Genomic DNA, 26,496 nt, shown 5'->3' with positions numbered 1-26,496 from the left:
GATATAATGTGAGATAATATAATGAGGTGATACAACATCAGCCTAGTCAGAATAAAACCTCTGGGCCAAAATGACAGAGCACCTTTACCTGAAAACACAGTATTTGAACTCTGTCTGATGTGGTGTATTTTTTCCTCTTTTCCCATCATCTGACAGATGCCAAAATTATCTCGGTTCTAGAACATGCAGGTGGTCTAAAGCATATCCAAAATGCTTTAATTAAGCCTGCAGACTAATCGAAACCCAATGCACTGCAGCACTAGTATAATAGTTTGCTCACTTAAGCATCACTAAGTAAGCAGCTAGGTGCAATCTCCACTAGCTGAGATTAAGTTGTCCCGAAGGATCCAGCAAAGACTGTCGAGTCTGATGCCCATAAGAGCGATCTGTGCCTGTAAGATCAAGCTGTGGAAGAATGACCCATTTTTTCATCCATATTGATTGCTAATTTAATTCCATTTTCTTCCTCTTCTTAACTGAAAAGAAGAAGTCTGGATGAATCTGATTTTTTCTAGCAATAACATAAGACATTCTGAAATAAAAATATTCTTGCAATCTCTCAGAACCAAGTACAGCTCAGTTACCAGTAAGAATCTGAGACTCGTGAATCTTATTACCATGAGCTACATTTCAGCTGAAGAACAATAAGGTGTCACCTTATTTCAGCCCTCAGTATCTGTCCACCATCAATGACAGACAGATCTTCTTCGCCAAAACAAACCTATAATGTACATTAGAGAGTGCTAGCATCATGCTGACAGTCTTTTTCAATGGCTTCATATATATGCTGAATAGATGAATTCTTGGTAATTTTTCACCCTTTGGGATCTCTGAACTGCTTAAAGGTGCTGACCTTTGCCATGCAATAAAAATGAAACTGGCAATAGACAACACTGCAGATAATAATGCATTCTAATATATCTACATTATCTACCCCTGTACTGAATTCATGGCCCTTTGCCCTGTCTGGAGTTGACAGATAATACCAAAACTGGTTTATTACAACTTTTGGCCTTCTGGCAAAATTAGAGCATCTAAAAATAGACCAGTAATTATGATCCACCTCTGAAGTTGCTGTCTTGAACGCAAGTCCAGAAGCAGCTGACAGCCAACAGCGGGTGTCTAGGAAGCATGAGAACAGGACAGGCATGTAGGGTTGCTCCCTCCAAGGACTTTTCCAGCCTGCAAGTATTTGCAGCTCACCAACTTCTCAAAATATTTAATAGTCCTTGAAGAATTCTTCTTGTGTGAATTTGTCCAGTCATTTTTTTCATTAATTCTATATTGTGTAAGAAATACAGCCAATATGGGTCACTCTTTTAGTTTTAGTTTCTGATCATGCTACCCTGCTAGATTGGTGGAAAGGTTATGGTTTTTTCACAATGACTCAGAGGTGGAAAGGACCCTCTTTACACGCTTGGATGGCCAAGTTCATGACGAAATAGCTGCTATAATTCTGCTGGGATTTCATATTATCATTAATGATTTGCTAGGGCGCTTGAAGCCTGCAATGCTATCCCTTTAAAGGATTTAAAATCTAAATACATTACAAAAATTCTACATTCACTCTGCATGGCTTACGTTCCTATTTTCTGACACTACAGCCCTAATTCTTTTGACACTCTGAAGTCAGTCACCATTGGAAATTATTAATGCCACTGTCATCAAGGAAAACCACAAGCCCAAACCAGAAACTTTTGCAACTGTGGTGTGAAAGCAGGGAGTCTTCAGCTGCTGTAGAAGCATCTTCTGTATGGAACTGTCTTGCTCTTTAGCTTGTTTTAATCTTTCTCCATCCATGGAAGTTAATTACTTACAGTAATTAACAATTAAGCCAAATCTATGCAAGCTAACAGAAACTTTGTTCCAGATGGACTCTGACGTGTAATGAGGGACAGCTGATAGTGACTTTTTCCTTTTCAAATGGAGTCCAATGGTAGTTCACAGTTATGGCAGTTTGGGGAGAAGGAACAAAACAATCCATCCTCCATGCAAGTGAGATGTCTGGTGACAAAAAACTAACATTAACAGGTAAGTGGCACCAAAATAGATGCAAATTTTTTGTCCATTTGTTACTGTCTTGCAAGCTTTCAGCCAATTTGAGATCATTTGTATAGAATTGATTTTTGTATATGGTTTTATCGGATAGGCAAACACACATCGATGCTTATACATGATGGTCCTATCACACAGTGCTGTATAATCAACAGCCACCCAAAGACTGGATGCCCTGGAAAAAGCATTAGATGGGGCATGATATTTATAAAAAAAAGTTATGCTGATATAACGTTCCAAACAGACTCACTTGTTTCAATATACATGTTCCTTTTTTGTCTTGGATTGTGTCACCTTGGACACTTTTATCACTGAATGAAATCAACTGTATGCCAACTGAATTAAGTTCCTATAACTAAGATAACTGTAGTGGTGCAAAAGGGAAAACTTTCTATGCAGCCGCACTGTCACCTTGCCCTCAGGCTGTATCTCCCGTCTTTTGATGGGGACACTGTGGCCTTCAGTGCTGGTGAATTTGCTACAGCCCTGGCACTTTAGATGCTCCTGGTTTTATACCCAGATGTCCCTAATCCAGTTCCTACTGTGTCATGTTTAAATTACAAGTTCATTGGCACACACCTTCAATGAGCTAGCACGCACTCTTCCTGCTCCACTGTCATTTACACTGAGGGATGTCAAAGGAAAAGAAAGAGGAAGGCAGCAGAATACACTCAGAGCTTTTTAGATTAGCAACTCAGGGAATATTATAAATCACAGTAGAAGCAAGGTGGGGTTTTTTTGCTTGTTTGTTTGTTTATGAAGCTGCCCTAGAAGGTATGACACAATGGGAGAAATTCTGCCCTTAGGAAAGTTGATGGGAAAACAATTCAGCAGTTGCAACAGGGGCAGGATTTTTATGACTGTATTGCTCTGTTCCTATCCTTCCTCCTCTGCCTCCTCTCCAGCACACATACAGTAGACAAAGAACAGTGCCTCTCATTTCAGCTGTCATTTCAAGGGAAGAAGACTGACTTAATTCCCTATCACCAGGTCACTTAATTACTTGGCAGTCATAAAGGATAACAGTTTTTATTGTTCAATTTAATTGGACATCGTCTAGAATAAAATCATTTGAATTTTTTCATAACATGATCTATCTCTTGGATAAAGGATAAAAGCTTATTGCAATGGGAAATCATAGCTTGAGTCACATCTGGAAAAACCCTAGCACCTCAAGTCACTGAAATAAAACTTCTTTGTGTAGCCAGATGCAAAACCTGTTCTGATTTCTGTAAGAAAAGAGAGCAATATTGAATGTTTTTTAGCTATGTTGGTTTTTGGAAAAGAGGTTAAGCTCCTAGCTAGAGACTGTAAAGAGGGCCTGGGAAAATTGAAATATAGATTATCTTAATTGATTGTGACTAAAGATGAAAGCTGTCTTTAGGATCTACCATTTCTTTAGGATGCTGCAGAACCTTACAGCTTCAACAGACACTGTAACCACCATACAGCAAAAATGTAAGCTCTGCCATCTAAATATTATTTCCAGGGGGCAAAAGATCTGACCTGTTTACAGAAATGGAGCAGACTGAGAGCTTGCCCATACTGATGCAGAAGGATTCCAGCCTCAGCAGCAGTTTGCTTTTTTTCTTAAGAGCACGCAGAAACCTGAAGTTCACCATCTAGCAGTTTGGAAGGGGAAGGAATTTTGTAGCACCTACCTGGCAAAAATTCTGCTGGTCATCTGACTCTTCCTGTGGGTATGGAGAGTGATGACTAATGGGTCTAAAAGAGACAAAGGTAGAGCAGAAAGCCACTGAAAGGGAATGATTTTTTTGCTTCACTAAGTTTACAAAATCAGTAATTACTGACAGGGGCTCAAAACTGCATGTCCAGCCAAGAGATGCAATGATTCTGCACTTTACCAAAGTAGCTTTTTCTGAAAAGCTCTTCTGCAGCAACCAAAATGCATTAATTTTTCCACAGGTGGTGGAGCTGATGGGATGAGGTCTACCCAGCTTTCTCCCTTGTTAAAGGCCAGCATTTTGCCCAATGAATACACTGAAGCAGTATCAGCATAACACTTGTTAGTTTTATTTTCTGAAACTTCCTATTAAACCAGCAAAGGTAACCTGATCCAACTCCACAGCACACGGCACGCTTATTCTGGTATAAAACATCTCCCAGGTGTTCACGTATATTGTTTGGAAAGAGATAAGTACAGATAAGATCCCCTGGAACTGGGGCATCAACTTCTCTCCAGGTGCTGTGTCTGTCAGGTACTGTAACTATGGCCGAGTTTCCCAAGATACTAGACTGAAGAAGCCTGGGCCAACCAGGGTGTGGAGCCTTCCTCTTTCCTTTTTCTTACCTTTTTTCCCTTCCTGTTTCCTTTCAGTAACCCATGCAGATGTGCCTGTTTTGAAGCCAGGAAGCCACTTCTTCACTAGGCATTGCTGGTGCAATAACTGGGGCTGGCAAAATACAGACACTGGCTCCACCTCTCTGTTCCTTTCCCCTCAAAATTTTTAACCTTCCAAATTGCTTCCCCACACTATTACTTGATAAAGCCCTCAGGATGTCATTGCATTTGAAAATGCTCTGTTACAGAATCTGGTCAGGGTTGGAAGGGACCTGTGCAGGCCATCTCGTACAACCCCCTGCTAAAGCAGGTTCACCTACAGCAGGTTGCACAGGGTCGCGTCCAGGTGGGGTTTGAGTATCTCCAGGGAAGGAGGCTGCACAGCCTCTCTGGGCAGCCTGTGCCAGGGCTCCGACACCCTCAAGGTAAAGATGTGTTTCCTCATATTCAGATGGAACTTCCTCTGTTTCAGTTTGTGCCCCTTGTCCTGTCACTGGGCACTACTGAACAAAGCCTGGCCCCGTCCTCTTAACACCAGCACCTGAGGTACCAGTAGTTCCCTGTTTCTTTTGACCTGGGGAGCCCAGAGCTGGACCCAGCACTCCAGATGCAGCCTCACCAGGGCGGAGCAGAGGGGGAGGATAAGCTCCCTCAACCTGCTGGCCACACTCCTCCTAATGGACCCCAGGATGCTACTTTGATCTTCTTGGCCACATGGGCACATTGCTGGCTCATGGTCACCTTGCTGTCCACCAGCACTCCCAGGTCCTTCCCAGCAGAGCTGCCTTCCAGCAGGGCAACCCCAGCCTGTACTGGTGCAGGGGGTTGTTCCTCCCCAGGTGCAGGACCCTACACTTGCCTCTGCTGAACTTCATGAGGTTCCCCTCCACCCAGCTCTCTGGCCTGCCCAGGTCTCACTGAATGGCAGCGCAGCCCTCTGGTGTGTCAGCCACTGCTCACAGTTTTGTATCATCAGCAAACTGCTGAGGGTGCACTCAGTCCCCTCATCCAGGTTGTTGATGAATGGTGAAAAGGACTGGACCCATAGCTGCGGAACACCGGTAGCTACAGGCCTCCAGCCAGACTCTGCTGCTGGTCGCAACCCTGTGAGCTCTGCCATTCAGCCCGTTCTCAATCCACCTCACTGTCCAACTGTTAGACCTGGTTTAATCAAACCTTCTGTATAAATTGCTAGTATATGTCTAGATCTTTAATGACTTCATGCAACTCAAAACAGATCCACTAAAATTAGTGGAGCTGCTCCAATTAACCCCAATCGTAGGTCTTATTCATCTTTTATCATTTGGTACTTTAACTAGTCCCTTTTTCTTGTTCCAACTTCTTTTCTCATCTACATTTACCAGTCTAGTATTTTGAATTTTTATGCAATCTGGTTTCGTTTACTGTTAAAAATGCATCTCTGGTATCAAGCACATCATTTTCTAAGCCTCCATCATACCAAGAGAGTTAGTAAAACATCAGTTTTTCACTTCAGTTACCAACCCATATGTTTTCAAGTAGCACGAGGGAAACATTTTTTAAAGGACAGACTCCAGAGATGTCTTCTAATACCATCAGCAATGATAATCAAAAGGTGCTTCTGCAGAAGCCTGTGGGATTATCAGTCTCTCAAAAGGAAATCCAGTAGCTTTTCTTGCAGCAACATCTATTCCCCACCCTTCCACCTCAAGTGATCGTTCACCTCAAGGCGGCAACACCCTGGACGACTCCATTTCCATATCCACTTCTTACTGAAGTGCCAGAAGGGACCCTTAATCCGGGGTCAGAACCCCTCCTGGCTTTCTAAGGGAAATGTAATTCAAATGCTAACAACAGTTCATCATAGTTCATAGATGATGCAAGTTATGCCTCATTCACAGCTGCAAAATACCTCTGAGAAGTTTGGGGGTTTTTTTCTTTTCATATTTGGACATGATTTCAGCTAGTCATGACATCAGTGTTAGGACTTAGACTCCTCCGCAAAGGAACACATTGCTAATTTCAAGCTTTTTTGGCTAATTTGGTTCAGGCTCAGAGGTAACACAGCCTGTTCCTGTCCTGTGACCGGCAGCGCACTGGTTGTTCATGAATATCCACGTAATGGCCATCATTTCTGCAAACCTTCTTGCTAGTGACCTTTTTGACAAGGAGAGTAACGTAGAGCACAAAGGGGCAGGGATGGCCCTGTTAAAAAGTTCACCCACATACTCTCAGGAATTGCTTTATCATCAGCAATCTCATTATTTTGCACTCTGCCATTTCTCACTGTTTCTTTTCCTCTCCCTGCAAATTTGTCTCATCAAAGTGTTCCACTTCCTCTTCTTCTTAATTCCTCAGACAACACTGTCAGGACTTACTGTCCTACCCCATCCTTTCCCACGGGGTGGAAGCAGTTCAGCATCCGGCTGTATCTGGCTGTGGAGCCCGGCAGAGCCCCAGTGACTCTTGGAAGAGGATAACAGGTCTTTTCCCACAGATCTAGAGATAGTCGTAGTCTGCCTTTGCTTGTGCCTACCTCTTCTCAGGTAATAACCCTGACAGTAATTTATTGGCAATGGAAAAAATTCAATACCATTGAATTTCTGTAGGGTCGAGAATATAAGCTGTTGCTTGGCCTTGAGGGGGGCAATATAGTGAAAAGCAGCAGCAACCAACATATGCAAGCCCCGCGGGCCAGCCTTGCTCTCCTTTTAGAAGAGGGCTTTGTGGTGGTCTCCAGCACCGTGCAAAGAGCCCGGGAGGAGCTGGGGAGCAGGCTGGGCTGGGGCTGCACAGGGCTGTCCCAGGGCAAGAGGCACGTGCAGTACAGAAGCAGTTGAGGCAGACAGAGGGGATCTGACCACAGCCCAGGCTGTGACAAGAGAAATTGAAATGTAAATTCTGCACCCCGGCAATAAATTTCACAGCAGCCTAATTTTCCTAGGAATGATGCCCTGGGCAGAGCCTGTGTGGCCCAGAAAGGAGCGGGTTTTAAATTTTCTAGAATTCTCTAATCCGCTTTATCAGCTGCTTCTCCCTAAACTGCTGCTGCTCCCCGAGAGATTTAAAGCCGTAGTGGCTTCTCCAAGGCCTCTTCCTGATTATTATGTTTATTCTCATCCAGTCAAGACAGAGAAACATTAGCATGTGATTTACTGTGTGGGACCAATTGTAGGTACCAACACCCAATATTTGAAATTCAAGCAGTATCTACTTGCAGCAAACTGGTCAGGATCAATCTAGAGATAAAAAAGAGGGCCCTACCTTTTTAAGAAGGCAGTAGAGATTCATCGTCGAGGTCTGTCAGTCTCACCAATGCATGCAATGCCACTCACACAGTATTGATACATGCCCCTGCACTGGGTTTAATTCCTTTCTTTTGTTTAGATTTTTTTTTTTCTTTTTAACTTGCAACCATCCACTTTTCCTCTCATGTTTCAAGTCTTTGTATCTATCTGTCAAGCAGGCAGTGGATTCAGGACAGGTTTTCATGCCAAGGCATTCCTTTACCTAATGAAAACAAGTGAATAAAACATAAGAGAAGTACCTTTAAATTAAAAAGAGAGACAAAAAATCTGAAGAAAACAAATATCTGAAGGAAAACTTTTTTTCCTAGAAAAATGCTTATTGAATGGATAAATCTCTATTTATTTATTCTAATTTAAGTATGCACTTATAATTATACCTTAATTAAATAAGGAAAAAAAACATGTGTGGCAGAAAAGAAATATATGCATGTGAAGAGTCAAGACAATCCAGATAAACTTCTGATGGCATACTCATGCAGAGTAGTCACTTTTCAAAATGAAAATCTTTTCCCAAAGGCCCCCAGTTTGTATTATTAATGACATTTTTCTCAGCCTGCATTACCATTTCCATCTGAGGGGAAAAAAGACAAAAACTTTTCTCAAGTTTGAAAGGACAAAGCGGTCTCAGAGACACAAACATCAAAGGCTTTTGCACAAGCCTTTGAATGGATTTCATCCGCATTGTTTTGTAAATGGATAGAGCGAGCTGCTCTCCTGGCCTGAGCCCCTGCCACAGCCAAGTGGCAAACCTGGAGAGGAAAAAAATGGCATGGAGAAGGCATGGAAAAGGCACTTCATTATGGCATACTGCAACAGCAGCCCCACATGACAGGGCCCCTTGCAGCCCCCAGGACACCAGTGCCACTTCACAGTAGCTTTGGTGAAGTGAGTACATTTGGTCCCTGGTTTAAGTCATGGGTAACACTGACTGCTGGGAGCTAATTTAAGTCTATACCAAAGAGTTGTGAAGAGCTGGGCCATTAGAGTAGTTTCAATCTGTTCCTCCAGGTTTCTGCTGGCTGCATGGAGCCTTGGATGCCATATCCTAAACGTCTGCCACTGACTAGCTTTCCCTCTTCTCTGTTTAACGCGAATATCCTGTAATTGGAGTGTCAAGCTTCTTGCTACCACCACTGAGGAGGAGGATACGGAGGAGGAACCAGAAGAAATCAGTCTTTGCAGTAATGAATGCATGCAGTTCAGACCAGATTGGGATGTTCAGATGTTTTATTCCTCCTTTTCATCTCCTTTGTGGAGGCTCAAGCAGTAGCAGAACACAGAGATCTCCTTTTAGGGCTTCAAACCCATCAAAGATCTGCTGGGTCCACTGTGCAGGGAGACAGACAGGGAAGCTTTTTTGGCACATTTTTGTAATCTCTCTGCTGCTGGCGCTTTTTCCATATCTTGTTGGCTGTTGGGTGTGGAGGCCTGGCAGAGGCTCCCCCCAGGAGGTAGGGGCCAGGAAGCCAATCCAGGCTGCCATGCTGCTTTGGTGAGGCAGGGCACCTGCCAGTTTGCTCAGAAAAATGACAGATAGGCGGTTTTACTGGTGCTTAATTGTACAAGGTGGCACAAACTTAGGTGCACAGCTCCCACAATAAGGCACAGAAAGTACAAACAGGCATTTGCTGTGATGCTGTTAACTCATTTACAAAGCTGTGTAGTGATTTAACCCCGGATGGCAACCAGGCACCATGCAACCACTCACTCACTCCCCCTCACCCAGGGGGATGGGGAGGAGGATCAGAAAGGAATGTAAAACTCGAGGGCTGAGATAAGAACAATTTAATAGGTAAAGCAAAAGCTGTGCACGCAAGCAAAGCAAAACAAGGAATTCATTCCCCACTTCCCATGGGCAGGCAGGTGTCCAGCCATCCCCAGGACAGCAGGGCTCCGTCACACATAACAGTTACTTGGAAAGACAAACACCATGATGCTGGATGTCCCCCCCTTCCTTCTTCTTCCCTCCAGATTGTATATTCAGCATGACATTATATGGTATGGAATATCCCTTTGGCTAGTTTGGGTCAGCTGTCCCAGCCGCGTCCCCTCTCAATTCCCTGTGTCCCTCCAGCCCTCTGGCTGGCAGGGCCCCAAGAAACTGGAAGGTCCTTGACTTAGTATAAACATCACCCAGCAAAAACTAAAAACATCACTGCACTATCAACATTGTTCTCACACCAAATCTAAAACACAGCATTGCACCAGCTACCAAGAAGAAAATTAACCCTATCCTAGCTGAAACCAGGCCAGCTGTTTTTAGGGGCCTGGGCAGTAATTGCCACTGGCATTTCCCTGCTGTTTCATGGCTATAGATGAGATCTGTGGTATCCAAAGAGTCTGGGGGGGTTTTGCCCCCAATGTACTGCTAGCAACATTTAGGGTCCCTAAAGGAGCAAGAAGAGGGCCTTTAGTGCAGAAGAAGCCCTAGTGGCAGCTATCTATGTTAAGCCAGCTGAAGAGAGAAGTACCAGGTCTATCACATGGGTTGGAGCACCACAGTAACGTGTCCGTCCCACTGCCGTTACCCTGGTATCGCTTTGGTGATGCTTGCAGCTATGCTGTGCTGAGCTGATACTGCCCTGGTCTGCCTTGGTGTCACAGTGTGAGCCCACCTGCTCTCTTTGTTTTGTTTGCTTGCCATCCTGATGGATGGAAGTCAAAGCTTTCTTTGTCACCTTACTCCATTCACCTTAATCTAAAAAGGTGCCTGTAGCTACAGCTGTCTGTGCCTTCACAAGCCAGCCTTGCCACTCTTCCCACGGCAAATATCATCTACTCACTGACTAACAACAGGAGATTTTAATATTGTTTTGTTGCCTTCCTTAGAAAGATCTGAAAGTGAATAAATCACACACGTGTCCCACTGCTAAAGCTATTGATCAGATGTGTAAAGATTGGATACTTGCAGAGATGTGGAGAAAGTTGCATCTGTTTTCTAGGATCACACTTTCTTTTTTCTTAAATAAAAGATCTACAATTATTATCTGGGAACCCATTTTAGTACCTAATATTGCTGAAGTCAAAATTAATACTTGGAATGACCATCAAGCTAATGGTCATTCCAATCAGGCCCTTAAAAATCAGGTAATGTCCTCTCATCACTGGTTATATAGAATTTCCTACACCTATTTAAATAAATCTGACTTTTACAAACAAAGAGCAAATTCAATAATAGACCATAGTTACCTTGGAGAGATATTCCAGGCCTAGCTGAAAAAACACAGGAGTAATTTTTAGTCAGAAATACAAGTTAAGATCAGAACGTTTTATTTTTGTTACTACATAGCTAAATAAGATTTCCTGCAGGCTTGAACAAATCATCACTAAATCCACATTTCAATAAAGAACAGGAAAACTGGACCGGATAACTCTTATGCAGTCCAGAGTATTTTGCATTTCCTATTCATCTATTCAGTTGTTCACAGTGTTGCCCAGAAAATGTTAGAATTCATGCATTTAGGTCCAAAAATAGCTTAAGAAAGAGTACTAGATTAAAAAGTACTTCCCTGGAAAGCAAGATTTTAAAAATATATTCCGTAAAAATTATTGTCTGTAGATGCTCCAGAACATATTAAGTTAGTGGTGTCTGGGTTAAAAATAAGCCATTGAAAGAGAGCTTTTATTTGCAACTTGGAACAGGACTAGCTGTCTTTTTGCATTTAGCTAGTGCTGGTATGCATAAATTATTTTGTGTATCACTTAATGGGTGAAGGTTTGTACATTGCAGTTCAAGCCTTTATCCTATGGTAAGGGACTCCTTAAGTAAAGGCCTAAGTGAAGATGTCTTTCTGGTTTCTGCAGGAATCTGAATTGAGATAGATGTCACGGGCATTCCTGACCACAGAAAACAGCCATCAATACCCTTGGCCTTGTACAGCTGACCCTATTTGAACTATGATTACCTCTCCAAAATTCACCCAAATAGTATTGGCAACTAGCATGAAGTATGAGCCCAGCCTCCCGAAAGATGACTAACTTAGCCATGAAGATCAGCTTCACGTAGCATGTTACTCAAGTCTGCCTTGCAGGTAAGAACAAGCAGTAGTTTCCATGGGGAGTCAGAAAAGGAATACAGCCCTGAAATGCACACCAAACTGCCTTTGCATTTAGTTGCCTACCAACATGCTAGTTATGGTAACAGCATCAAAAGTTTTGTGTTGACTTGACTTCTTCATCCACCAGAAATAGCGATGCTACATAGGTGATGAAAGGCACCCGAGTCCTTTCCTGAAATGACAAAGGACTGGAGAGCTCTGTGGTGCCTCCTCACCTTTACCTTGAGCTTTGCTGTATGTCTCCACCCACCCTACCTCGTGAGCATCCAAACTCTGTGCCACTGAAGAAGTGGGTCATACTGAGCCAGGACTGGGTAACATTGTCCATATGTGTGACTAAATGTGCCAGCGGACAGGGGCTATACCAATAGCCTTCTCAAGAGATGGTAAAAGCCATAGTAACAAAGTCAGGGCATATGCGTGATAATAATGAGCATTTATTTCCATATCTATTTGCAAGGTTCTGTTTACTGAAGTCCAACCACAGCTTAGTCCTCCCTCGCACACTCTTGCTCTTTCCCTACCCTTCTGCTTTTGGTTATTCAGACTCCTACAGACAACGACAGAGGAAACACAGGGTGCTTGCGGTATCTGCTGGGTGAATAGTGAACCCCAAGCAAACACACTGTTTATTCAGAAAAAATTCAGACTGTTTTCAGGAGCCAAGAGAATACTGATTTCTGATCGTGCCTACCTCTTAAAGGGGAGCACACAATTCTCAGTGGTAACTTTCCATTTCAATGGCTACTGAAAGAAATCTGTTTTGGGAATTGCCTTTCCTTATTTGTGTAAAAATCCTTTTACTCCATTAAGATGCTTTGCAAAGAGAAACAAGATCTAGGCACTTGTCGAGGCACAGTTTTCACTACCCAGTAGAGTTAGTCTCATTAAAATGGACCTCGTCTCCTCACTGCTCCTGCACATACTGTCAGTTTATCACAGATCATCTGACATTGCTAAAATGGAAAGCATGACGTAAAGCAGGAAAAAGAGCTCAAGACTGAAAAAACCTGAAACAAAAATTACAAAGACTTTGCAGAAACAGTTTGCAGGAAAAGATGCCTGTATACAAGCTTGTCAGCCATTCAGGGTGCTTATGTGCTGGCCACTGGGAACAATAAGCATTTAGGGCTATGCACTGTTCCCTGCTCTCACCCAGCTCTGCAAGAAGCAGTGCACACTCCTGGAGTCATGCACACAGGAGTAATCTTCTTAGGAAAGCCCTTCCTCAAAAGCCCCTGCAGGGATACCTCCCTGCCTCTCCATCACCCTGGCCCAGAGAGTGAGGATGCATCCATGAGGGGCTGCAACTGGCAGGGGCTGCCTGCTGGCCCTCCTGCCCAGACCCCGTGCCAACACACTGCAGGCTGGTCTGGGTCTTTCAGGCAGTTCTTGGAGGCAGCAGGCCTGAATGTTGGTGGTTTACCTTGAGTTTTGGGCTGGGAAGTAGGACACAGCAGAAGGGCCTAGATGAAAGAAGTCAAAAAAGCCCTCTGAGACCTCCTCCAGGTCAACAAGGAGTGCAAATCCTGTGCTCTGCCTGACAAAAGGCAACAACCGTAAAATTACCAGGGGACAGAGGGGACGCTGAGAAACCCCCAGGACACAGAGCAGTGTGGCTGTGGGAAGCACAGGGGGTGAGGACAGTCAGGGGGAACCACCACGCCTGCTGGGGAAATAAAATCCCCTTTGCCCCTCACACGGACTGGGTGCGACAGATCCTGGCAAAGAGCCCCTGCTGTCTTTCCTCCCAAAGCTGGCTGGCAAAGCCTCAACAGGAGATGCTGCAGTGCTCTGGTGGGCTTGGCGAGGGGAGTCCTTGGCTGATGGGTGAGGATGGCCACGCACTGCAGGGAGCTGCTGGCCTCTGAGGTGGCCTTGCTGAGGACCACCCCCTCCCTTCCTGAGGGCAGAAATGCCCCCAGAGGGAGCTTGCTGTGGGAGACGTAAATTCTCCTACTGGTTTCCGCGTGATGGCAGTAAATTCTTTTATTGCTCCTTAAGCTGAATTTTCCACGGTCAGTTTTCCTAGGAGACTATTTTTGCATGTATTTTCTCGTTGCCTGGACAAGACCAAGACAAATTTGAAGCCAGACCATTGCAATAACTCAACTCCACACAACAAGCCTGGTTCAGTAGCGGTAGGGAAAACAAACAGTCTGGGGATTGATGGGAAGAGAGATTTAAACGGTGAAGTAAAGTATCTTACACTGGCTGGGGATTCGGTGGGTTTTCAACGTAAACTGGCAGAAACTGGAAGGGTGGTGGGGGAAATGAAGATGATAGCAGGAAAAGAGGCTGTGGGACAAAGAAATCCCTTTGTACGGGTATATATGAACTTATGCTGAATATTTAGATTAAAACCCTCTCTTATCCAATATGTAAAGTGCATAAGTGTTTAACTGGAACCCAAGGCTTTCCTCCTATGGTCCTGCTGCTCCCCCAGATACATTTGTCCCAGGCAGTCCAACTGGAAAAACAAATAAGAAAACCAAGCCCAAACCAGCCACAGCAGTACAGAAACTGAAAGGCTTTCTTATGAAGCCGCATTCAAGGGCCCTCTAATTGAATGCACAGGGGTGTGGCGTGTGCTTCCCCTGGGGGATTTGCCTCACACACACCCACAGTCCGCCCCCTCCCCCCCCAGCAGCCTTTGACACCAGGAAAGCAGTTTTCTGGCAGAGGCAGCCTGGCCCTGCCCGCACTGACCCGCCATCTCCCCGTCAGCAGCGCCGCTGCCTTCACCAACTAAACAGGGAGCTAAGGTGGATCTTAACGAGAGAAAAAATAGCCAGTGTTGGAGGATGAATGCTGAACTAACAGAATTCACAGGCGAAACCCCACAGGCAGGTGTTGATTTTGCTGTATTTCCCGCACCGCACAGGTGACATCGGTTAATGCATTAAAATGGCTAATGCATCATTAAAGGAAAATGGGATCGAAATGAAGGATGCAGGATGCGGGCGGCGAGCCCTTTAAATTCCCAGCTGCAAACGCTGTGTTTGTGAATGAGCTGCTGCCACCAGGTACTTTGGAGGAAAAGCCTAGCTAATAATTGGAGAAAATGGCATGGCACAAAACTCTCCGAGCACTTGGCCTGGAGGCTGTGTATCCATTAGAGGAAATCAGAAAGTCAAAACAGACACTGTAATTTCTCTGTACTTGCATTAACCATATCCCCAACACTCGCAGTGTGGTTCACTTTAGTATAATAAAGCACTTTATTCCATCCCATCACAGCTAAGTGTCCTCATCAGATGGAGTATCACAGTGGCTAGAATTCACTTTTCCATTAAGGAGATGGTGCATCTTGCTAAGACATTAGTTTATAGCTCTAGCAATGTTTTGATTATTTTGAAGAGTGCATAACTTTGTGATAAACATCCCCCTCCCAGCCCCAGAGGAACTTTTAATTTAGTAAAAAACCAAAAATCTTTTCATTTCTACTATTTGGCAACTTCCTTGGCAAAATATTTTGTCTAAATTGCAATCTGTTAATCCAGTTGTTTCACTGCACAGCAAATAGTTCCTTTCTAGGCACCAGAACTGTTTTTCTTGTGATGTTTTATGGCATTAACTTCGGAGCCACTAAATTCAGCAGAGCTGACAAAATATTGGGCTCTGCTTTTTTGACTTGGAGCAGCTACCTGAAAGTTGGGCAAAGAGAAATCTGAACTGGACTCTTCCCAGAGGTGCAGCGGGGTATGAGAAGAGGCAATGGATGAAAGCTGGCATACAGGAAATTCAGATTAGATATTAGCAAAAACTTTTTTTCACAAGAAGGGCAATCAAAACACTAGAGCAGGAGCCCACTGAGACTGGTCTCCATCCTCAGCAATATTATAACCCCATCTGGGCAAGGCTCTGCACAACCTGATTTAACTGGCTCTGCTTCATGCAGGACTTGCCCTACATGACCCCTGAGGACCCTCCCAGCCTAAATTATTCTGCGATTCTGTGATCGCAGAGAACGAGAGAAAGGGGAAAGCGGCACAGGCAATTTTACAAGCTCTTCATATTCACCATCAACCAGAGCCAGCCAAGACCAAGCTGGATCCCCAAACTTCCTACACTGGTAGCCTCTACCCAAGCATGTACCAATGCTCAGGAGTTGCACCAGCCACTGGGAGGGCAACCTGGTAAGATCAGCCCTTCTTCATGTTTTGGAGACTGGGAGGGCTGAGGGTTTTTTAAGCATTTGTTGTGCACAGGGGCTTTGCCATGTGTCCTATGAGGCGTTATACGTGATGCCTTTCTGGGGTGGTGCTGAGGGCTCTGAGTCCTGAGGTTAGTGTCACAGAGCCAAACTGCACTTTCAGGTCTGCTACAACTGCTCTGAGGTTTGACTGGATTGGTATAGCCAAGACCACAATTAATAATGGAGATTTCTGCAGTTCATTTAACTGCTATAAATCTCTGCTTGCCTTTTAATCCTTGAAGTCATTTTAACTCCTTGCTGACATATTTACATGTTGGGATTTTATATATCCATATCTGTAAAAGCATTAAAACAATATACAAATGCTGTTAGTGTTATAATATAATACCAGTGATAAGCAAAAGCTTCTCTGAGGCCACCTTAAGCCCTACTGAAACTTAAATGCCAGGTTGTTATTGTGGCATGTTTACTCTCACTTCTAGCTGCATTTTACTGTTTGGCTTCCTAAATCTCAGCAGGGAAAGACCAGCTTAGCTCCCTTGAAGACCGTGCTGTTCTGAAATGATGACTGTTGCTGTGGGGGAAGGGGTTGCGCTCTATGCAACATGATTTGTAGGACCCTCTATAAATCATTTGCCAGCATGCCTTCACTGCAAGCCACAGGCTTACAGTTTGTGGAGCTTTAAGAAATGTAAGCAGTAACAACACACAAAGGACAAAAAAATGAATGAAGAGACAGACATCTCTAAAACCCTTGCCTGCAAAACCAAAAGCCTTTATTTAAGTGGTAAGGACAAGCACTGAAAGCGTTTTAATGGGTGAGTGCCTTAATGCACCGCCACCACGTGTTACACGAATAGCTGCTTCGTGGCTTCAGAGGCAAGTGGGGAGGGGGGCTTGGCCAGCCCTGTGAGAGCATCACGGCTGTGACCCTCGTGTCTCCCTCTTGAAGTCCTTAATAAATCACCCTGCCACGCTCATAAAGTGCAGTTGAGCAGCAAAGCAAAGGCCTGAGCATGCAAACTCGATTGGAAGATCAAGGGATTTTAAAAGGGAAGGGCAATACCTTCCATTTCTGTCACAGAGCAACACCCGGGCACGGCTGTGGATAACACCAGAGCAGCCACCAGGGACCTAATGAGGAGGCATTACATTTTTCTTACTGCTGAAGGAGCTTCCTGGCGTCATTCTTATGCCAAATGGAAGTGCTGATACAGATTTTAAGTGATAATTAATGTCAGTCAGCATTATTATAAAAAGAAACCCTGTCTCAAAAAATATTTCTTTTTGACGATGGATTTGGTGATACAGCGATCCTCCTTCCATTGTCAGGTGCTTCACTTAGTACGATACAGCACGGTGATTAAAAAGTAAACACTCCACAATATCAGTAAAGATTGCATTAAATGGATGAAGAACTGAGGTATTTTTCAGTGGGATTCAAACAGAGATGTTTCCACTGCAGGTCAGAAGTGAGCAAGACACTGGAAACATTTTCCACCCAAGACTCTTCATGAAATCTAAAAGATGTGACAGGTAGCAACAGGTCTGTCACAAGTATGTGGCCAAGAGCACCTAATACACTGATGGAACCAAGGAGTCATTTTTTCCCCATTTTACTGCCTGAAGGAGACAGGCCTGGGGGATTTATTTTATGATCTTTCATGGACCACAGTCCCTTCCTGGGGCAAACCTTTGGGACAGGAAGCACTAGATCAGTATCCTGTTAGGTGCTAGCAATCTCTAGAAGTCCCTCAGAGAAACTTTAAATCATCTGGAAGATGGCACAACATTTTGTAAGGTAGGCTCACTCAAACAAATATCAATCTAAATACAAGCAGGTGTAAAGGGCAGGGACACGGAGTGGACACCACTCCTGGAGATGGGCAGCAGGGTAATCCCACAACAATGGCAAAGGTTTTTAAGGTCGTGATGGAGAAGCAACCGAAGACAGGGTGTCAGGGCAAAGCCTGCCTAAGAAGGGGTAAAATAATTCCTATATACAAAGAGGGGAACATGGGCAGATTCAGGCACAGGCTTTTTAAGTTGTGTGTAGTCTGGATGAGGCCAGATCCTGACAGCACTCAGCTCCAGAGTTCATCATTTCTAATCAGCAAAATTGGTGACTGCACAGAAAGAAAGCCACAGAAAGTACCACAAAAAATGGTTTAAGAGATTAAGAAAGTGCTTTAGAGTGAGAAACAGAGAGGGCACAAACTGTTTAGCTTACCAAAAAGAAGACCGAGAAGTGGCTTTGTCGCAGCACTCTCCAAACTATCCAAGCTGCAACAATGTCTTTTACCATCTCATACCAGCATGCTCTTCACACCAGTCCCTCTACTGCCTTCTCCTCATCTCGCCTCCTCCAGGGCATGTGTTCTCTCTTCTCTTGCTTCTTCCTCTCTCTTTTTCTTCCTGTCTTACCTTTTCTTTCTTGGCTGCTCTCTCTTTATTGTCTCTCAACCACTTAACTTAACCAGCCACAGATGCACCTTATCTGCATCGGCCAACCCGCTGCCCCTGAAGCCAACGTACAGTTGTATATTATCAATGCTATTAATCCAGCTTCATTCTTCTACATGGCTTGATGGTACTATTACCTTCATTAAACAGTAGGAACCATGAAGTTCTTTAACACAGGAGATAACAAGACCCTGTGGCTGGAAACTTGAGTCAGGCAAATCTGAGATGGTAGGAATGTATTTTTAAGAAGAATGGTAAAAAGCTCTGAGTAAGGTGTCAATGGAAGTAATAAATCCTCTACATCATAGTGTCTTCTGATCAGGGTATACAGCTTCACCCAGCAGAAGTTGTGTTTTTGTCAAACATGCCATTGCCATCTCCCTCATTTTCATGAAAGTCATCCTTTAGCACTTCTAATGGCTAATGCAACAGTAAAGAGAAGGAAAAACCAGAAGGGCCCAGAAATTATTCCCCAGGATATTTTTAAATACCCAGTAATTATAGCAAATTTTAAATAATTGAAGAAAGTAGCTTGCATAAAACCTCTGATCTGCATTCTTTAGAAGAAACTCCTGGCTCACAAGCTTCCCTCTTTCTCTTCCTTGCAGGAATGTTGGCAGAAACACACCAGCATTTAACAGGTTTTTCCCAGTGCTGCAGCTATTGATGGCAAAGACTGAGAGACCAGAAATGCCCTAGGAAGGCTGTCAAGAGCCAGCAGACACTGGGCAGTGACAGCAGACTTGCAAACCTAGAGCAGCCTCACTATAAGCGTGGATGATAGCTACTGTAATCACCACCTGTACAGACTTTAGCCCAGGTTAAGTCTCAAAGGAACATTTTCTTCTGCATTTATGCCAGCATCAACGCTACAGATTTTGTTTTCCCTTGTCCAAGATGTCCAAGATAGAAAAACTGATCCTGCCCGTGGGATACAGGATTCTCTTTTCAAGAAATAATACCCGGAGATTGATCAAAGGCATCAATAGTCAGTGGATTAAATGGAAGCTGTAGATGCTGGCTCATATTAGCTTGCTTCCATTTGAGCACCTGCTACTGGTTTGGAAGTGCCTAAAGTAAAGACACTGAAGACTGAAAATGTTGCCTAAGTTCCCCTAGCTGTGCTTAATCTCTGTGTCCCAGAGGAGTAAAGAAAGCAATAAAAACCTAATGCTGGTCAGGAACCGCAACATGCTCCTAATGACAATGCACAGGGAACAAACGAAGCGGAGTAGGAAGCTGTTCCCCAGCCCACCATAACAATGTCCATATGCAAGATCCTGTTCTGTATCATTTTCAGAGCGATTATGGAATTTATTCCAAAGGTATAGCAGGAGCCACAGAGCAGTAGGTGGGAAAAACAGGGGAGACACAAATTGTAATGTAAACAGCTAGAGAAGAGGCTGACAAAAGTGCTGGAGCAGTAAACTAATGCTCAGGGACACCCTGACTCGGGTTCTGCAATAGGGGATGAACATTTGGGACTGAGGCATTTGAACTTCCTACTCAGATTCCTGCAGCCAGCCTGAGTTTGCTGACATGATTAAGGATTGACTGTGTGCATGTGAATTTAAATTGATTTCTCATTGCAGCATGAATCCCTCCCTCCCTCCCTGCAGGAGGAGGCACAGCAGCTGAAGTCACCTTTACAAGTCATGCTGACATGGGAGAAAGAGGCTTATGAGATAATGAGCAAATATTTTTTAATTAGGTGGTGAACTGAGGATTTCTCCTGTTTTCTGATCCAGATCCTGTCTGGCAAAAGAGAAAGGAGAAGGAGGAGGAAGGACAGGGATCGGCTAGGAGAGTGCTGCGGCAAATGAGATTTCCACCAAATGGCTTTGCTCCTGCTATGAGCCCTGATCTCCCATGGCTGGGTCTCCTTCTTGCTCTGGTACGCACAGTTTTTGTTTTCTCCTGTCTTCTGCAACAAGTGTTCATGTACAAATCCCATAGGCACAACTTTGGAGGCCTCCTAGTTTTCAAAGGAGAAGTAAGCCAGGTGAACGATGAATTCCATCTGTAGGTGCCAGGGGCTATTTTCTGACTGATTTTCTTTTACTGTTAGCCTCTTTAAACCCTCTAATATCATTGATACTTTAGTAAAATGCCTCAAATCTGCAAGCAACATCATTTGCTTGACTATCAGCTTTCCCCATCAATAATGAAACTAAAAACATAGTTTAATAGACAACAAGGCTAGAGCAGCTGGCAGTGCCGCACAAACCTGGCACTCTTGCTGCTGAGTTTATTAGACATTTTATAGTCCTGGGAACTAGAGATAATGGATCCCGTTCCCATATGCTACATCAACAAGAGCTGGGACTCCGTCATACCATTGATCTATGAAGTAGCAGTGAATACAACCCAGACACAAATACTAAAATGAATATATCGTAAGCTGTTAAAGAGACACCACAAAGCACTTTCCAGTTTTCAGTTCTTGCTTTCTAATCTCCATTCCATGAAATATTCTCCCAAGGCTCTTAAATACAACAGTTTGCCACAGACTTTGGGATCTGGTTGAGAGGAATTGCCCCTGTGGATCAGAAAACGGAGCTGATATTTAGAGCCCATTACCCTTAGTAGTCACTTGTGAACTCCACCCATTCTCTATGCAGCAAAAGCATTTTTGAGGTTGCTTTAATTTTTAAAAAGTGCCACGTGATTATGTTCATACAGGTTTCCAAAGCAATATTCAGTGTAGGGTTCGTAAAGTTACTCTCCTTGGATGACGGGAAAACAAACTTTGATTTGTTTCCAAGTACAGAATGGTAAGTATCTGCAGCCCAGAGAATAACATACCTATTAAAAATAAATAAATAAAATCAAAATGCTTTAGTACTGCTCAGGTGTTAACGTTCACTACTTCAGAAACTATGATACGTTCACATTTTAGCATATGAAGGTACCATGGTTGCTGCAGTCTCAAATCAATTTCTATTGAATCTACTTCAATGTGTCTATTTTAGCCATGTAAAATACATCCTACCCAATGCCAAGAAATCATTTTAAAGCAAGCATACAAGGGAAAGGAAAAAACTAAAATAGAAGCCTCTGGACTGACACCTACAAATATAAAACAAAGACAAGAGAAAAATGTCATAATCAGTATTCAAAGCAAGGAGAGACTACCTAGCTACATACACAAAACAAAAGTTTCCCCAAGACGTTATCGGATGAAATAGTTTGGAGAGTTCCTACTCAAACGCAGAGCCGTGAAAAGCAAAGACAATCAGCTTGCTCCTCCTGATTAGGGATGCCAAGTGGATCTGATGACAGCCTCAGGCACTTTCGTGGCTCCATATGCCTAAAATCTCTGCAAAATCACATCAAGTGGCATTTGGTATTTAACCTTGCTGTGCCTGTATGGCAAGAAATAATGTTACTTGGGTACAAAGGTTCCACAAAATAGTGAGGGCTTTTCAGTAATTAATATCAAGTAAATAACTCAAAAAGCTGGATAGAGAACTCAAAAAGAGATTAATGCATTCAGTAGTGTGATTCACTGATTAAAAATCCCCACAGGTAAATTACTTTCTCCTATATGTATCTAGATGGATGGGCGAATAATAGGTCTCATAGATTTGTAGAGCCTTTCTCACCTGGGAGAAGATCCAGTTGCTTTGCACTTTGAATTATTCTGGTCATTTGGAGACTGGAACACAACAGCCATTTAACAACACGTGCAAGTTTACAACCTATGGTAGGAGCAATGTAATTATTTTGAGAGGACTTGGACTGCTAATATTAGTATGTGGATTTATGAGATGAGTTACTTAATGACTCTGTGAAATCCAGACTTACCTTGCAGGAGCAAAGCAAAAAAAAAATCTACCCACCTGCCTAGACTTGCAGGGCACAGAGAAGGACTCAAGCTCTATGTGATTCATTACTCACATGGCAGGCATTTTATCAGTGCTAATCAAGAAAAATGCATTTCAGTTTTCAATACTAAAGAAGGCTTATTAGGAAAGGAGCCTGTTAGGATGATCCTTGGTAGGAATACTTAGCTGTTTGAACTGTTGACTCAAAAGAATACAAATAAAAACTAATTTAAGTGCAAGGGGAGTAATACAGAGATTGTTTTTTTGTAAAATTCTGTTGCCCCCAAAAGAAATCATCTGAAGACTCCAGTATAAGATAATGATTTGATGAAAGTGTTCAAGAGAAGTTTGCAGACTTCTGATTGAAGTCTCTAATAGCGTCGAGACTGTGATTGACATGTGCAATACCTTACGTAAAGAGCTCAAAGGGCTCAAAGGGTCCCTGTCAAGGTTAAAAAGAGCCCAAGATGATTTTGTTACCCTTTTACTAGGCTCTTTCCATGGCTTATTTGAAATTCATTCTTTTTAATCTTTTTCTAAAAGACCTTTCTTTTTAAACAATTTTAAACATAGCAGCTACCTAAACACCCGAAACCCAAACTGCTGCTCCAGTCACACAACTGTACTGAACACCCAAAGCTGTAGATGCAGTGATACGCATATGTCCTAATTTTAGGCTAGCTGCTTCACACCAGAAACACCTTGTGTGGAGGTGAAGATGAGAGGCATCAAATGAGCAGAGTTTTAGCTCTGATTCTGCTACTCACACGTGGCCACTGACCAGCTGACCTGATGATTTGGCACTTGTTACTGCCACGCACTGGGACTGGAGGGACTTGGCTTTGTGTGTGAATGATGCCCATGGCAGAGAGTGCAATGTGCAGAGACAGGAATTGGCTGCAGCCCAGAAAGAGGAAACTGGAGAAAAGTCATGACACACTGGGAACTGCAGAAACACTCGCATTCAAATATTCCTAAAATAAAAAGCTTCATGATGCCCAGACAAGAGATCTAGTTTGGATCCTGAAAAACAAACATTTTTCAAAGATTTGAGAGATTTGCATGGAATTGTTTTCCTGCTGGGTTTTCCGTTACCCCTGTCCACACCCCACAAGGTGAAGAGAGGGCAAGTTGGTGGTCCAACCATCCATGCAACTCTGGCTCTTGCAGCCCCATTGCACAACCCTCCTGTGTTCATCCTGGTTCAGTCCCTCGGTGTTTCTTCATTAAGTGAATGATTTAATCTTAAGTCACTAGCTCAGTGACTCCTAACCAGCGAGATGAGTTCCCAGTCCCTCCCTGCTGGTACCTGCTGCCTCAAAGGCAAAGCAATAAAACACAGCCTCGCCAGCTTGGGGTCTCCCTCTTACCCAGGCAGGTTTAACCTATCTTCTGTGCTCAGCAGGTCTTCGCGGCTGCTGAAACCGCTTCCCAGCCCCACTGCCTGGCTGAGCAGGCAGCTGGGAGCACGGGCCCAGGCTGCATGGCTGCCCTCTCACCTGCCCCTGCCAGGAAAGCGTGCTGCACCCGGGAGCGCCTAGACAGCACTCAGCCCCCGCCTGTGCAGAGCCCTGCCGACCCCCGCGCAGCCCCAGAAGGGCAAGGAGTGAAATAAGCCTCTGTTAACAAGAGGCAGCGTGGCGCAGAAGGGAGGGCGGCTACGGCGAGATGGATCCTGGCCACAGAGGCTATGAAGCTGCTAAGACCAGGCTGTGCCTCAACAGCGCAGGTTAGTCCGTGCCAGTCCTACCATAATCCCCAGGCTGAACTGTGCGAGCCATGAATTCAACCCAGGAAATAATTAAACATCATCTACTTTAACAGCCATTAGCAGGAAAACAAATAAGACATCCCAAAAGAGGAAGGTAGAGTAATTTCACGTTTACGCTTCCAAGGGAAAAGGGAATTTGAAACAAACAAAACATCTTCTTTTCCTGCAGAAAGAAAAACTCAACTGCCTGTCAAAGCGGGACCATAGCGACACCGAGGGCTCTGCGCAAAATTCTTCTGTTTGCTTCTGCATTTGATTAGCTGCCTGCGTTATGTGTTTTAATTTCCTGCCGTTGGAGCATATTGCTGTCATGGTGATAGATGCTGTAGGGACGAGTAAAATAAATAAATAAAAGTTCAGAACACTTTTGACCAAGTCTGCGCTAATTAGCGCGTAAGACAAACAGACAAATGTTTTCTGGGATTTGTGTCAACCGTATCCAGATTCCTCCCCTGCTTCTCAGATATCACTGAAACCCTTTCTAGAAATGGAAATAAAGAAAGGCAGCAGATGGTGCTGGGAATACTCTGAGTAAGATGTCTCCATTCAGAGCCAGGTATTAGTAGCAAACCAGCCAGTTAACAGGCACTGTGAAGCAGCGAATATGTAATGTATGGTAGCAGAAGAGCAAGGAAGGCAATATTGCAAAATGACTGGTGAAGGGCTAACCAGAAACCATTCAGAACATGTATGGGTGGGACATCCACCTGTGGTGGGAAAAGCTGATCTAGCAGGAATAGATGGAAGTGGGGGGAGAAGGAGAAGGGGGCTATCTGTCATGCCAGACAGGGCAAAAACATGGGAGGACGGAGATTAATCTTGTTAACATAGTTTATAACACCAAAATAAATTGTGTGGTAGCGTTTATCTCTACTTCTGTATTTTTTTAAGAAATCAGAATAGCAATAATTGTAATTAGCACAGGGTTCAACCACAAGCATCTTAAGAGTTTTACAGGCATAAAACAAAGAATGTCTGTACTTTCAAAGAGAGGAAAGGACTTACCTGACAGTGGGAAAGAAATACATAAAAATAACTCCTTTCCAAAACCAAAGAGTTATTATTTCTTGCAGAGCTTCTACCACAAGCCATCATCATCCCCTCCTGGCTGGCTTTCCTGTATATTCAAAGGTACAACACATATCCTCAAGCCACGTAATATCACTGCTATTGCACTGTCTATGCAGTTCTGATCAAATTTTCTTTGATCGGAAAATTAATCTTACCTGGAAATAGGAAACGAAAGGGTTATTTACTGGACACAGTCAATATTAAATTATCACATGTTTAGTGTTTTTTTCTAGGGTACCATCATTTGTCACACAAATACGATCCAAATTTGGGCTATAAGTGTACATTCTAATCTCAGTAATAACATCTCCTATTACATAGCACTGTCACCTGCATATACTTTGCAATGCAAATTGCCCCAAATACATCCTTCCTTTAAGCTCACACCACTAAATGGATGTCTTTAGCCTGAAATCACACGGCATGTGGTTTTGGCCTTGCACAATCTAACCTGTAGACTTTGACCTTAATGGCATAAATGTCCACCATATTAACTGAACCTCTGCTGTTAAAAAAGCCTAGCTGACAAATTATATCTTTTACTGAACAGGGAAGTTTTATCAGTGCTGCTTGTGTTACAGTGTGAAAGGAGTTACTGAACAGTCGGTGTTGGCTGCATTTTTTTATTCAAATGGCTGTAGTCTGTACCTAGGGAGGTGTGTAGCAGAAACAAAGCTAAGAGAGGAGCAAGTGGACTGCTGAAGAGGACCAGCACAAATACACAGCTGTGCAGGAAAAACTGCAAGTAAAGAAGCACAAAATGAGATTTTGGGAATCAAGGGATACTGTGATAAATACCCAGTCATCCAAGGACGGACAAACCATCCGGTCTGGGGACCTGCCGGTCAAAATGGTAACTGGGGTATCAGTGCCCTATATCTCACACATGTTCTGCTAAATTCACTTCTCTTCAACAGAGTGTTTTGGTCTCTGCCAGAGCAGAAAAATCAAACCCAAAATATTACCCAGGTGCCACTGGATGATTTGACAAAAGAAGTCACCAATTATGCAAGGACCGGCATCTCCCACAGCTGGCTCTGGCTGATTGCCTGCCCGGCTTTGGCTGCAGAAGGAACAAAGCTTCAGCCACAAAAATCCCACCTGCCGTGTCAGCAACCTGTAGCACCCAGACCCAGTCGTCACCAGCTGCTGGCTACTCCCATCACCAGCCACAGACCCTGCTTTGTCCAGGAAGAGTTCGCCATTTGCTGCGTCATAGTGTTTGGACGTGCCATGTTTCCTCCTCGCTACAGGCCGTGTGGCAGCACAGGAGGGCAGGGGTGGCTGTCAGGGTGGGAAGGAACTGCTGAGAAAGGTGAAAAGTGACACTGGAGCCTATGGAAAGTTGTAGGGAACAGGAGGAAGGTGGAGGACAAGGAGTGCAGGCTGACACAGACTTCTGTACGGAGACAGCCCTGCCTGCAGCAAACTCGGGCTGAAAGCTGGCCATGCTCAAAAGCACCTATGAGAACAAATTGGGCAGCTGTGGGGAAAAACACATTT

At 43.9% G+C, this 26,496-nt stretch overlaps 1 protein-coding gene across 4 annotated transcripts in view; it reads right to left on the bottom strand.

Annotated features, from left to right (window-relative positions):
* The window catches only part of CXXC4 (CXXC finger protein 4), a 123,526-nt gene that overhangs the window by 5,514 nt on the left and 91,516 nt on the right, over window positions 1-26,496 (bottom strand). For 2 of the 4 annotated variants that reach the window (XM_080379731.1, XM_080379733.1), the window contains exon 2: window positions 7,757-26,496. This exon is cut by the window's right edge. Coding sequence is in view for 2 of the 4 variants with exons in the window: in XM_080379729.1 (XP_080235855.1) it covers window positions 7,646-7,846 (201 nt within the window). In the remaining 2 variants the exon portion in view is untranslated. The other 2 variants (XM_080379729.1, XM_080379728.1) reach the window with 2 other exon arrangements.

This window comes from Falco punctatus (assembly GCF_963210335.1).
Source record: "Falco punctatus genome assembly, chromosome: 1".
NCBI classification, from domain to species: Eukaryota; Metazoa; Chordata; class Aves; order Falconiformes; family Falconidae; genus Falco; species Falco punctatus.
The sequence above is the reverse complement of the archived record's forward strand: the minus strand, read 5'-3'. Positions and strand labels throughout refer to the sequence as shown.